This window comes from Limulus polyphemus, unplaced genomic scaffold (genome assembly GCF_000517525.1).
Source record: "Limulus polyphemus unplaced genomic scaffold, Limulus_polyphemus-2.1.2 Scaffold144, whole genome shotgun sequence".
NCBI lineage: Eukaryota > Metazoa > Arthropoda > Merostomata > Xiphosura > Limulidae > Limulus > Limulus polyphemus.
In genome coordinates, this window is record NW_013665754.1 from 980,094 (window position 1) to 995,567 (window position 15,474).

The 15,474-nt window shown below is 31.7% G+C and overlaps 2 protein-coding genes across 6 annotated transcripts in view; one reads left to right on the forward strand and one right to left on the reverse strand.

The window, feature by feature from the left end:
• LOC106475123 (V-type proton ATPase subunit d-like) overlaps positions 1-3,548 on the forward strand; it is a 15,917-nt gene extending 12,369 nt beyond the window's left edge. Inside the window, exons 8-9 of one of the 2 annotated variants that reach the window (XR_002609199.1) lie at positions 1,978-2,876; positions 2,978-3,548. Coding sequence is in view for 1 of the 2 variants with exons in the window: in XM_013935825.2 (XP_013791279.1) it covers positions 1,978-2,139 (162 nt within the window). In the remaining variant the exon portion in view is untranslated. Of the gene's footprint in view, positions 1-1,977 lie in introns of both variants that reach the window. The other variant, XM_013935825.2, reaches the window with a different exon arrangement.
• A 3,337-nt stretch (positions 3,549-6,885) lies between these two features.
• Positions 6,886-15,474, reverse strand: part of LOC106475134 (GMP reductase 2-like) — a 19,968-nt gene continuing 11,379 nt past the window's right edge. For all 4 annotated transcript variants that reach the window (XM_022380358.1, XM_013935833.2, XM_022380351.1 and 1 more), the window contains 2 exons: positions 12,232-12,434; positions 6,886-9,835 (listed from right to left, as the gene is read on the reverse strand). In XM_022380358.1, the coding sequence (XP_022236066.1) occupies positions 9,640-9,835; positions 12,232-12,434 (399 nt within the window). In that variant the 3' untranslated portion in view covers positions 6,886-9,639. The remainder of the gene's footprint in view (positions 9,836-12,231; positions 12,435-15,474) is intronic.

The following is a 15,474-nucleotide window of genomic DNA, read 5'->3' on the forward strand; positions in this document are numbered from 1 at the left end:
CACATCCTTCACATGTGAAATTTCTTAAGGCTTAGCAAGCTACGAGAAGCAGCTACCAAGTACAAAGGTCGTAACAAGAAGAGATAATTGTTTGCTTTACTTTATCATTTACTGTTATACATTTTAAGAAAAATAAGTTAAAGAACTTATTTCTAAATAGTAATAATGTATATACATATATAATGTATAATAATTGAAATGTGACTGTATTTTACAAAATACTAGTCCACTAAAACACAGCCAAGACAGGTTACTTTGTGAAGACTAAAGATCAGTTTTATATTATTTACTATGGTAACATGAGTGCATGTGTGCTGCATCATTGTAACTTCTGTATTATTAGCCAGGCAAGGCTGAAAGGCAATATAATAAATATATATAAATGTATTGTTACGTCTCTGTTCGTTTGTTAATTACTCGTAAAAATTCTTTCCGAAGAACTTCAGTGATACAAGTCCTTTCTCAAATAAAACTAGTTTATTCTTTCTCAATTCAACTTTGCAATACACTTAATTTCCACAGTCACCTTAACACATGCTATAATTTACAATGAACGATTCACGCACTTTACTTGCTACCGCGCTTCACTTACAAGGCCGGTTAAATTGACAGACCTTGTATAGTTAGGGTAGAGAAAATAACAGATAAAATATAAAGTTTTACTAAAAACAAATGTTTGAAATGTATTTAGGAGGTTTTAGAGATTACACAAATATTTGAGATTTTTGGAACAAAGAATAGTTTTTAATAATGACATGAAAATCACTTCGCACTCCGACTGGTAATGAAACAGACTCGATATTTTCACAAACAAATCTTTAGTAAAAATATTTCATTAAAGATCTGATTTTTTGGGTACAAAAGACTTGGAATAATTACCAAAATTCTACGAAAGTTTGTGAAGATACACGTACAGCATTAAAAGTTATAATATAAATACTTAGCATATGCAAATATGCATATGAACTCTTGTATCTTATACAGAGCCTGTTGTGAAAGGGTTAAACAAAAAATTAGTTAGGCATACGAAATTTAGCCCAATCTATCTACCACTTAACTCTTTCTTCTTTACAGAGATTTCAACCATTTCATTGTATTCTCAAATTTTAGCACATTTGTTATTCTTGTTACTTTACAAAAATTAAGATATTTTTCTTTTTTTGAATAAGTATGAATAGAATTGTGGTTGTAGAAAGAATATGGTAAATATAAGCTGAGGGGAAGTCAGTTAATTAATTCAGTGTGAAATAAGTTAAGAATTATTTGCAGCCTGGCTTATTATTACAAATGAATTAGAATAAAGAACTGTAAACATTAGAAAACTTAACATAGAACAGTTACAGAAAAACTTCAGATGCCAATAAAATGAAAATAAAAAAATCTGCATTTTGAAGTTGAAAGATTTTAAGCTTACTTTGGACAAAAATTGTTTAAAGTAATAACTAAGGTATTTTCAATTTCTCCAAATAAAGCTAAAATTTAGAAGTGAAATAAATAGTTATGCAAACTAAAATGTATCTTGTGTTGAAATTGTTTTTATTTTGGATGGAAATATTTTTTTATTGATTTTTTTTTTACTGTAGGTTCATCTAACATGTGATTTACTTAAATGTTAATTTTTATTTCCTTTTTAGTAGTACTCATTAAATGAAATCATTTTATCTTTTGACTGTTGAGGCTACTGTGTCTCAGTACTTTCTTATCTCTACTACAAATAAAATCAAACCTTGTAGAACAGTTTGGACTGTATAAATAAATGCAAGTATGTTTAAAGTGTAGCTTAAAAATCTAGACTGACAAAAAAAAATAGTTTTGACTAGGTAAATATTAGGTAATTAAAAACAAAATGACATATAACAATTTTGATTAGGTAAATAATGCACACTACTTTTGACTAAATTAAAAGCAATATGAAATACGTGTAAAGCAGTTTTAACTAGGTAAATATCAGGCTGCTATAATATTGGTGTATTTCAGGTCAAACTGAATGTGAATGCTTTTCTCCAACAATTCCACTTTGGAGTTTTTTATGCATATGTCAAATTGAAGGAGCAGGAATGCCGAAACATTGTATGGATTTCAGAATGTGTGGCTCAGCATCACAGGGCTAAAATTGATAATTACATTCCTATTTTATGATTGATAAGTCTGACTTTCATGGATATTTATATGTACCTAATGTGATCATGTGATTGCTCTAAACTACATTTTATTTGTAACTTTGATATTTAAGTGAAGTATTGGTGAGATGAATACTTCAGAGATTATAAATAACATGATGTGTGCATATTTATGCTTTTTGTTTAAGTTTATTAAAGTCATCTGATTTGCAAAATTTATCACCTTGGAAAATATATCCATTTCACCAGAGAGTTTTATTTTATTTTTCATGGAAAGATAAACGAACTTGTAACAGAAAACATTTTAGTTAATGTAAAGTTTAAAACTAACATTGTTCCCACCTTGCTATTTTAACAACATTATACTTATTATTATCCAAATGATCATGCTTGCCTCTGAAGGAATTACTGGAAGAAACAGTTGTTTTCACTATGATTTATATGAAACAAAACTAGACATCAAACATGTATTCTTATTTGTATAGTAATTAAGTATTTAAGGGTTTTTTGTATAGTTTTTGTATTTGTTTAACTTTGCTGCAAAGGATACGAGTTTTTGTTATGTGAAGTATGAGATATTAGTGAGAATAAAATTTGAAGCACATGCATCATTATAAATACCTAAATTGAAGTATTTTGCTGATTGTTTAATATTTGCTTCTTTTGAAGAATCAGAAGCATCTCTTTTTACCCATATCTCATTTTCAGCTTTACAGATTATTTGAGATTGTACCACATCACATTCACCTAGCACATGTCAAACAATGCTTGAGCTGTCCTTAAACCTAGAATTAGCGTGTTCTTTTACATTATCTCCCAGTCTTCTGACTGTTGAGCCTATGAAGGTGCTAGGACAGTTCAAGCATGGAATATTTTGTAACAGCTTAAATGAAGTGAGGCTATAGTAACTGACCTATTATTATTAATTTTTACGTGTTACCTTCCATAACAAAAAGAATGAGGTGTAGATGTTAAACATACAAATAAAATTCCTTTTTTTTATAGTTGCATTGCATGATCTTTATGTACCACTGCAAAACATTGGTAAAAACACTCAAATCCTAGAGATATAAAATAGTGAACACTTTCTGTTCAAAAATTTCAAGGTATTAGTGTAAAATTTTGCATTAAGAAAGTTGCTTTTGTTAAAAAATTGGATTCGTGTATATCCAAGAACATTTTAATATTACTTACATATAAAGAAATCCATGTAAATTAAAGTTTACTTTAATATTTTCAATAATCATATTTAGATCGCATTAGGAAAGTGTAGTTCCATACCCTTTGAACTTGAAATTTACATGATTGTTGGCTGATGTTATTGTATCTTATGAAAAGGAAGTGATTTAGTCCTGTATAAACCTATTTCTCCATATGAAGTTGTAGTATGTATTAAAATTACAAAATAAATTTAGTCCTGTCATTATTCTTTTTTTCTGAGAAGTGGTTATTTTCTCTGTATGAAATAACTTGAATAAATAAGCAATTTTTTTTCTGACGAAGCTCATCAAGTAGAAAGCACGAGATTGAAAGCAATAGATTTGTTGATGATTTGTAAAATTCCTATGCTAGTACATATCAACCACAAATAGAATCTTTTCTGCTCTGTCTGTAAATGCAGCCAATATGTACAAAAAAAAACAAAGTAATTGCAGTTTAATGATTTTTAAATTAGCATGAAACTATAATCACTAAACACCAATAATGCTTTTCTCATGTTTCATTAAATAAAACACAACCATATACATCAAAAACCTGTAAAGACTTTGTAATAGTTTATAAAATAGAATAAAACATGAAATGCAATTAATACTTTTCTGATGGTTTCTCAAACCAACTGTATATATCAAACACAGATAATGGTTCTTGATAATTTATGAAATGGCATATTACTAAGTACATGAAACACAACTACATTTATTTGAGGGCTGTTAAAGTAGAACTGTGCAAATTAAGCATATAAGTGACATTTTTAATGGCTCACTGAATAGAACAGAACTATATTCACTAAGCACAGACTTAATTACTACATATAAAGGTAATTTCTTTTTGCTATTTTTTTGTGAAAATAGAACAAAATTATATGCATCAAATACAAATAGCTTTTGTTTTTCCTTATGGTGTATAAGATAGGACAGATTGAATACACCATAAGAGTATAATAGATTGTTTGTTAGTTCATTACTATGCATTATATATGTTTCCGTGTGTTCACCAAGATATAATTAATGCACTACTTAAAAGTAGAAACTAAAGTGATGATAGAAAAATATCCAACTTCTGACCATAATTTTTATTCAATGTTAATATATGAAATGATGATTTATTTCACTTTTACACATCTCCAGTTATCAAAAGTTGGGCCTAACCTAGTGATTAGGATGCCAGCGTTGTGAATCTTATGATTCACGGTGTTCCATCACTGCAAAAATATGCTACATATTTTGAAACTATGGGTGCACTTGGGATGGGCATTTAACTCATTTGATTATTTTCAAGTAAAATAATTGGTTAATTGAAATTAGTGTGTGTGATTATTGCAGTTTTAGATTATTCCAACTATCCAGTAAACAAAATATTGTCATTATGATTTCCCATTATTTTGATTAATTCAAGTTTGTTCAATTTAATTTATTAGTGCTAGGACTAATCAACTAATTAATATTAGTGTTTCCAATTATTAGTCTTCAATTTTTCCAAGTATCCAAGTCTTATGTGAGAAAACAATTAGTTGAATGTGAATAATGAGTCTTATGCTTATCAAATTTGAATAATTGCCCGGCTCTAGTGAACTATAATAATGACAGTGAAATCCCACTATTTAGCCAGAAAAGAGAAGCCCAAGAGTTGGGAGTATGTCCAGCTTTATCATGACATTTCTCCAGAGTTATGGAATCAGGCTCTCATTGGTCTTAACAGTTTCGCTTGAGCCAACATTTGACATGGTTATCCAAACTAGTTAAAAGAGCACTAGTTGAGAAACTGTATTTCAATAACTGAGCCAACAGACCCAGTCTTCCAATAGCTTTATAAATATCCACACACATATGCAGGCGGAGGTTCGGTTAAACCCCCTATTTTTGCAATGTAAAAAATTATGTTTATATAGTTATAGCTCAGCTGATATAATACAATTTTTTATTGTTTTTGTATTCCTGATTTTTGTGGTATTTTAGTGTTAGGATTGTGTTCTGATACTTCAGCTCCAGATTGGGATGGAATTTCTTTTTATATTGTAATTTTTGTATTATGTAGTAGTATTGAAGAAGTAAACTTGCCTGTGATTTATGTCAATACCTTTTTAATTTCTTTGTTGTGAGGGTGGCATCTTCATATGGAACTCTTTTTTTTTTTTCATCCTTGTTCAGGTACACATTGTTGGCTAGATGACTTTCAACATCTTTCTGAGGAAACTAATATGGATGTCTCTGAATGGGCCAACGATCAATATGATTTCTTATTGGCTGACATATTTTTCAGTGTTATAAAAGCATTTGAGTGCAGCTGCAGAAGTACAAATATTTAAATTATTACATTTTCAGTGTTGTGTCCTTGTTTCATTTCATCCCATGACAAATTTACCAGGTTCTGTTGTATCAAATTCACAAAATATAAAAAAAAAAAGACTTTTTAAAGGTGATATCATAATAGCATAATTTTAAGTTAAAACTGAAACAACTCCACCAAAATTGGAGTGGTTGGTATTTTTCTAAGTTTAGTGATTATGAATCCTGGGAAGGACAACAGTTTCAACTGATATAATATGTAGTTGCAATTCATCTTTATGGATGGTATCTTCTAAGGAGTACACTTTTGTTAAAGTTCAGAATCTCACAAATATACATAAACCAGTAATAAAAGATAAGAAACATCACTTTCAACTAGTATCAGTTGTAAGACCAGCTCTGCATAATATTCAATATATTGAGATAGACATCTTGTTTGTCAGGGACTGGGCAGCTTTCACCTAATGATCATTGTACTTTTTCTCTGTATGTTTTGGCTGTCAGGTGCAGTTTTTTTTTATTAGATACAATAATCTATTTTTAACATTTCAAAAGAGCAGTTTCAGTTAACAATTATAGCTTATCTCCTTCATATGTTTTAAACTCATCATTTCTGAAACTGGCACTTTTTATTACAAGACATTTTTATGTGATTGGAAAACCTTAAAAAATAAAAAACATTTTTTTCTCTAATTTCAGTGCTTGATCAGCCATTGTAGGCAAGATTATATAAGTAATTTACATTATGATTATGCGAGTCCGGTCCTGATCAGTGTATAATACATGCTTGTTCAGTCTCTGCTTATTTTGAACAGGAAATTACTGTGAGAATGGTTTAGTTAGCAGTTTCTCTGGACATATATACAATAGAACACACCCAAGTCTAGCAGCTACAGATTTTGACTTCACATCAACTTTTCCCACCAATCACACTAGATCAGAAGGGAAAAGTTGCAGAACAATTTCATGTTTTCATTAATAGTTTGTAAGTTAGTTTTAATTACTTGCAAAGAATTTGCCACTGATTTGATTATTCCTGATTCACCTTATCTTACTAGTATATATAATAAATAAATAAGCACTAAACTAAACACACATGTATATTATACTTATTCTCTAGCCTATATATTTTACTGTGATGATTAGGCCATCTTGCAGTTCACATTCCTTTTTGGATAATCAAGGTATGTTAATGTAGCAAAAAGATAAGTTCAGGTAATGTCAGTACTGCATTCATTTTATCAGTAATTAACAATACAAAAGTTTTGATTTTTTATTTCCAGGTTAACAATACACATCACAAAGCAAACTTGAATAATGTCACATTATGGTCAAAGCCTAACAACATTTACACAGATTTAGCTTTCAAGGCACATTCAAATTAACATCAATGTAATTACATTACTTTTTAATGGGTTCCATCTGTTGTTCACTTACAAACTTCAACCAATAATTAACATTAATATCAGTACTAAGATTAGGTACTCAAAATATTTCATGACCTATGACAAGTTACCTGTTCCTTCAAAATGGGAAGAAGAGTGAAGCATGGTTCATTGTTGATTAGCTACAATATTAAAAAGCTAACCTGAAGTAGAAATTATAGTAAGTCATATTAATAAAGTTAGTACAACAGTTTACATTAACCTACATTGAAAAATCAAAATGCAAGGTGAAGATTTGATTTCATTTGCAAAATTTGTTTTCCTAAAATTACCCAATTGTTTCATGTCAAAATAAATTTTTGTGCTGGATTAAGTGGAAATTTCAAGTAATGTACTTCTTTAACACATGCACATTCACTAATACAAAAACAAGGAATATTCTAGTGTTTCTTTTCATTACCAAACAGGCTAGTATATCAACTGAATGTAAATATTATGAATCATATTCACACTACAGTACAGGATTAATATTTCAGACCCTTTTATTTAGTATTACATAAAAAATAAATTAATGAATATACTTCAACTTGAGGAACAGGATATTTCGTGTGATCTTCTGAACATGAAATCCTATACATTATGATCAACTCTTAAAAAATATTATGTTGGTCCAAAATAAATGTATCAAAGCTTGTAAAATGGATTTGATCAAGTCTACAGATAGAAAAAATGTATTTAAAAAAAAACAGCACATATAATAAACACACATGGAATAATAAATGATGTGGAAATACTCATGGACAGTAGATATACTACCTTCCAAAGTCTCACAGGATACTACAGATAAGTTCTGATAAATGTTGCTAAAGCACACAGTATACTAGAAATACTACTTTTTTTATGGAAAAAGAAGTAAAATCTATAATGACATTGACTAGATCACTACTTTCAAGGATGGCCTAGCTAAATTATATATATTAAAGTGTAAATGGGTACTTAAGGCATGTCAGGATAGAGTCCTGCTAAATGATACTTTCATATGCAAAGTACTAGTTTGGTTTGAATTTCGTGCAAAGCTACAAGAGGGCTATATACACTAGCCATCCCTAATTTAGCAGTGAAAGACTAGAAGGAAGGTAGCTTGTCATCACCACCCACAGCCAACTCTTGGGCTACTCTTTTACCAACGAATAGTGGGATTGACCATCATATTATAATGCCCCCACAGCTGAAAGGGCAAACATGTTTGGTGGGATGGGGATTGTGAGTCAAGCACCCTAACCACCTGGCAATACCGAACTGAGTAAATGTACTAATGATACTACCTTATAAATTATGCAAACTTAGATTAGGGTACCAAAGATTTGACATAAAGAGATATTTCTTATATGTAGTGCCATACCAAGATCAAGACATGTTTATCCCATAATAAGCAAAGTGTAAAACTTCTTATTTGGCACATAAAATCAACAAGTAATACCTTCATACAGAAAAAAACAAACTTGTTTTATCTGACTATGAAAACAGAATCTTTAAATGCTCTGATACTTTCTCAAATCTGTAATCACAGTGACAGAGTTTAGGGGAATACTTTCATGTAGAAAAATACATACTTTATAAAATACAAATGTTTTACTGTTGCTTCAAATCTGTTAAAAAAGAACAATGATTATGGAAACTGGAGTTTCTGTTAATATTTCATTTTCTATACATATGAAAACAAAAATATTCACTAATAGTATTAGTTAGAAAACTACAGTATAAGGCAATAATAAACTATATTCTTTTAGCTTCATGTAATTCAACAAATTACATAATTCTTATATTCCATCTCAAATACAAAAAAACTGTTGAGTTTATAAATATGAAATTCAGAAAGTTTGTACAACACAGTACTTTGAAACACATTCTATTACTACAGAACTTGATAAAGACTTGGATAAATTCAAATTGTAAGTAAACTGGTATGATTGAAATGCATGTTAAAATAATCATTGTAGATGGAATAGTACAATAAAAAAAGAGAAAAAAAATTCCAAAGGGTCCAAGTTTTGGCAATATTTGTGTATTCACTTTCAAGTTACATCAGTATTGTTATAAGTGCATTTGAAACACAAACATTACAATTTCAGTACAATAAGTGGTCATGAAGGCTAGTTGAAAAAATAAAAATGCTACATGAGAAAAGTCAAAGTGGTCAGGACAAGAATTACATATTTTCTTTTCCAAACTCATTCTCAAAATTTTTCTTTTTTTCATGACATGCAGAATCAAAAATATATATTTCCCACTGGAAAAAAAAAGAACTCCTTCCTCATTTTTCAAGAAACTTCAAAATGCTACTATTTCTTAAACTATCACAAAATCAGATGATTATAGTCTTTCTCTATTACACAACTCAGCAACTAACAACACATTAAAGTAAGAAAAAAAAACATAACTATCAACAAACTAAGGTTGGTGACTAGTTGAAGGTCAAACGAAACAAGATTAATGTTTTTATCCATGAAAAAAAAAATAACTGTATGAGAATCAATGTGAAGAGAGAGCAATGGTGACTTTCACATCACAGCACTTCAATATTACTTCACAATTAGCAGGATATTTTACTCCACTTGAATCTAATAACTACTGTGAAACTTCATTCTGAAATGTCTGATTCCACTGCTGAGTGACCCTAATGAAGGTAGTACGTCTAGGAAGTTCTTTAAGTTTGGAAGCTCCTGTGTAAGTACAGGCAGACCTTAAACCACCCAGGATATCCAAGACAGTTTGCTCTACATCACCCTTGTAAGGAACTTCAACACTCTTCCCTTCAGAAGCTCTGAAATTCAAATGAGAAGTCTACTTATCCATTAGCAAAGTTTAAAACATTTTATAAAAATCTTATAGTTGGCACATCAGAAAACAGAGGATAACAGTCAGTAACTAACAAATATAAGAATAAAATTTAATAATTTTTCTTTATTTCATCCACCTTTGTATTAAATAAAGCTGTTACATTACATAAAAATATCTTTCTGCATATCACTGAGAAAGCTTGTTTATGATGGTCAACAATTAAATGATTGACATTTCTGTATCTAAATTTTAAATGTGATTATAAATGCAAGCAACAAATTGAAACTTTAGGTTCTAATATTTCACATGCATTTACTGTACAATTAAATATTTAAGAAACCTGCATACAGACAATGATATACATTCAAGAATGCCATTATAACGTTATGGTCTGTTACTGAAATTTAGCAGTCTTTCACAGGCTGACAGCACTGCATCTGAACAATCATTTGTAATAAAAAATCCCAAGAAATGATTAATAACTGTGTCTACTGTTACCTTTAATAAATTTTTACACACACAAAAAGACTGAAAGCTCTATGTCTGTGCCAAAAAATGTAATAAATATACATCAAATTCCTGACAGCTTTATGGTGTATAATGTCTAAGCTGGCAAAACATGATCTATTAGTTAGTAACTTATGTAACTTTACATTATAATAAGACTAATAATAATTGTAATCACAGCCCTCTTTGCTACTGTCTTATAGTTAGAGGGATAAAATAGTATTTCAAATACACTGAGTTATTTATGCTATTGCTGATAACACCCAGCTTTCATTCGAAACCAAAGCTCCTCAGGCAACTGGATACAACAAAGTTTTTCTGGACATATTCCTTGTGACACATATTCATATGAAATGAAGTCAAGGACATATTGATAGTTCATATTATTCAATAAAACCATGCAAGGACTGATGCTTAGTCTGCTGATAATGATGAAGTCTTTTAGACAATACTAGAACTCATCAGGATAGATGAGTTACAGCACACAGTCTTAGTTGAAATATCATTTATTTGTTTGTTTATAGTTAACCACAATCCTACACATTGGGCTATCTGTGCTGTGCCCACCATAGGTATCGAACTCTGGTACCTACACTTCACATGAGGACTTTAAAGTTTGAAACCTCTTTAGTTAAAATAAAAGTACATTCGGATACACTGTCATTGTGGTACCGACATACCATAAAAGAACATTAAAGTTTGAACCTTCTTTAGCTAAAATAAAAGTACATTCGGATACACTGTCATTGTGGTACCGACATACCATAAAAGAACATTAAAGTTTGAACCTTCTTTAGCTAAAATAAAAGTACGTTCAGATACACTGTCATTGTGGTATCGACATACCAAACAAAAACATTAAAGTTTGAACCTTCTTTAGCTAAAATAAAAGTACATTAAAATACTCTGCCACTGTCGTACTTGCATGTCACGTGAGTAGATTAGCCTCTGAAACTTCTGTAGTTAAATTAACATATATTCAGAAAAATTGCAACATGGTCCATACCACAAGAAGACTACTGTTTTAAGTTGCATTATTAAGTTCTCCTATACATAATTAATTACTCATCTCACAATGACATCCTAGTTTGGAACATCAACAATAAATTTCTCCCATATTCAGCAACAAACAAACCACGGTATTCAGTCAGTATTGAATACAAAATATGTCTGACACAAATAAATTAAACCTATCAAAAATTCCACTATACTTTGCTATCAAACAGAAAAGTGTGAAAAATTGTATTTTGCAAACCACTATATTAGTTATGATGGACAGTGAAGTGTGACACCTTTAGAGCACAAATCACCTGTATTCAGAGTAGAAAGCTATAAAACAGACAGTGAAGTGTGAAATCTTGTATTTAGCATACTGAGCTATCAAACAAACAGTAAAATATAATATTTATTTAACTATATTCAGCAACACTGCAAGTATGGTATAAAGTCAGCACAAGTTCATTTGTAGTCTACACAACAGTGCTATCATACTCATATTTTATCAAGTGAGAACAGTAAAGTTGAACATTCTTTGAAATTAGTCTCAGCATCACACTACTATCATATTAGTTAGTCAGGATATAATGACAATAATTCAAGTTTTCGTCAAAGTAGAATGACACTTCAATAACAAATACTATAACATTACTAGAAATATTTCCAATGCAAGACTTTGTCACTACACACACACACACACACAGATTGGTTTGGTTGTTGTTAACAACAAAGCTGCACAATTGGCTATCTGTGCTCTAACCACTGCAGGTATCAAACCCTGATTTTTAGCATTGTAAACCTGCAGACTTACCACTAAGCCACTGTAAGGGGACCCCCACACAGACTACATTTTGAAATTTAAATTAGTAGACCCACCTGTACTCAGCAACTCCACCATGATACATTTTCATAGCTGTAGCTGAACTCATTCCATAGAATGATTTTACTTTTCTTCCATTCTTCTCTGTGATATCTCCACCTGATTGATCATGTCCAGCAAACATTCCTCCAATCATGACAAAGTCAGCCCCAGCACCAAAAGCTTTCGCCACATCACCAGGACAGGAACATCCTCCATCCTTAGTTTAATGGATAAAAAATTTTTATGATGTCATTAATATGCAAGTTATGTACTTTTAGCTAAGTAATTAAAATAAAGTAGCAAGTTAAGTTATGTAATTAAAATATTATCACATATGCAACAGCTTGACATTTTTTTTAACTGAACATATTTTTATAGCCAATTGATCCTTGAACATAATGACTATTTTGGATATATCCATTTTGATAGTGCGTAATTTATTTAGAATATGTACAGCTCATATAAGGTGAACTTATAAAAAGAAAATGTTTTCACTACTAATGCACTGATAAAAGCTCCAAATACATTAAAAGTATATGTTCACTAATTTTAACAGAAAATAATATTTGACAAAATAAAATTACATACAATATGTAATATAAAAACCAAACAAACTGAAAACTGACATCAAGTTTTCTTGGAAAAAAAAAGACACTACAACTTTTAGAAAATATATGCATCAATAATTGGACTCATTTTTTACTTTTTCATTAAAAAACATAAATAATAATAATAATAAAAACTCAAGTGCATTCAATTATGAATATAAAATTAAATATAAAAGTCAAACTTTCATATTTACAAAAGTAGTACAGAACAGAAAAAGAAAATTTTATTTCCCAAGTTTATTTGTATATTTGAATTTTACAAGTGTTTTAAATTCATTAGAAATTCACACCATACTTACAAAGACAATGTTTCAACCACATCTACAGGTACACCAGTTTGAAATATTTGGCCACTGAGCTAATTCATATTTGTAATTTTCTATCACCTTTTGGTTTTATTAGAAAGTCAACATTTTCCCACACTGAAAATGTATTTCTGATAGTAACTTACCTCCTTTCATACAATAGTTTTTCTTGACTTCTGTTTCCCTCTATTTGCACAATTTCTGCTCACTACTAACCTTGATGCTCCCATGTGAATTCACATGGTATAGCTGTACTGTAGCATGCAAATGAGCATGTGAAAACCCTCCACCAATAAGAATGCAACACACTCTCCTATTGCAGTTGACTTCCTCTATACTGTAGAGCACCTTTATCATTTTGAGATTAGACAAAAAAGATGCACCAGAAGTGGAGAAGATGGATGGGAAGTGTGAGCAGAAGTAAGTAAGTAAGTATCTATCTGAAATACATTTTCAGTATAAGAAAATGTTAACTTCTGACATGATACCTTACCTCTTCTCACATAATAGCTATAAGCCCACACTGAAAGAGTGGAGGGACCGGTGTAAAAGTCACCAAGATGAGCATTCTTTGGGAGGCCCCCGAAGAGAAACCATGTAGTGTGACACCCTAATAGGTTCACACTCATGGGAGACTGTACCCCATCCGTAACAGCTATACTCTTTGCCCATTATCAAGATACATGTCACTAAATTGGGCAGAAAAGATGCACATCCAACCTATAATTGAATACGCAAGATGATGTAGATTGGCTAGGGCATGCCAGACAGGCGGCATTGGGTATTTATCTTCTGGTCTGCAGTAGGATGAGGGTCCCATCCATCTTCACTTCCAAACCAGGAAGCAGAAGTGAAAAAATAACTTCTATTCCAACAACCCAGCCAGGGCACATGTGCAGACACAGTACACAACTAGCACCACACCACCCAGAAACCAGACATCTGCATAATAGTAGGAAGGGGAAATACAAACATGGTGGGTCAACTCCAGTCCAAAACCAGGTGGTCTCAAGAATTTTTCGTCCATTCCATGGTAGAAGGATGGTCTCTACCAACCACATGTGTAAGGACTTATGTTGGCTGGTCCTATGTTGTTCCAACACCAGACTGTCCAGAAATCAACATCAAGATAGCAGAAGAATGGAGGAAAGCCAGCTGGAGGAGTGAACTGCATGTGGTGGATTCATCCAATTCCAAAAACAGGTAGCATTGGGTACTCCCCATCTACACCAACAGAACACCATCCCCCTACTGAATTGGTCACACTTAGGAGGAAGCTTCCATGGTCCACCTCCCAAGTGGCAAGGATTTCCATACTCTACTGGGATAGGGAGAGTAACAACAGAGTGGAGAGTCTGGAGAATGCAGCACCATAAGATAGTGCAATGGGTGACCATGAAAAACATATTTTGAAAAGCAAGCTGGTACCGATTTATTCAACTAGAGATGAGATGGGCAGTGATCCTGACATTGCTTTAATCACGGTAGTTCATGAGTTGGTATGGTCTGGTGCGGGCCTTACTTATGAAGCAAGATACCATAAGGAAACCTCCAGCAGTCTTATGGAACACCCCATCTTTTTAGTGAGTGTTATAGACCTGTATGGCCATATGGTGTGGATTTATATTTAAGTACACCTGGACAGGCACCACCTACCACAGAGATAGATCTAGGAAAGGATAAAGGGCCACTGTAAAAAGAAGAAACAAAAAGTAAGTACTTACCCTTTCAGAGTCAAAATGAGGTATGGATAATGGTGAAAGGTGGCAAGAGATGGACAGATGAGGAGAAGATAGTCAAATGATGCAGCTAGTCAACAATAAATGTGTGAGATGTATTCTACATGCCAGCCTGCACAATCTCTTCCAATGTATGATGGAAGTGGCAGCCAGGGAAAATGTAAGATGACAGATCTGGTGGGAGGAAACAAGGAAAATATGACAAGAATTTCAAACAGTGATGCATAAGTGAGATGAATAAGCTGGTAAATCCATCCCGTAGGGGTGAGAGGAGAAAGATCATGAGTAGAGGAGGAATTCCAGTGTATAAAAAGATGGAAACAAGAAAAATAGAAGGAAAATGTGAGGGTGATATAACAATGAAGAGCCCATAATGGACAAAGAAGATGATCTGGATCAAATCTGGAATACAAATGAGAGATGGAGGGGAAGAAAATAGGAGTGAAGGTTATGTTCCCTTCACATACTGCCAATGTTTGGGGGAAAAACTATGATCCGGATAAAGGAGAACATAAACATGGTGATGGAGAATAAGGGAGACTTCGATAGCAAAGATATCAGACCTACAGTGTCCACACACAAAGAGGAGTAAGAAATACTTTTTG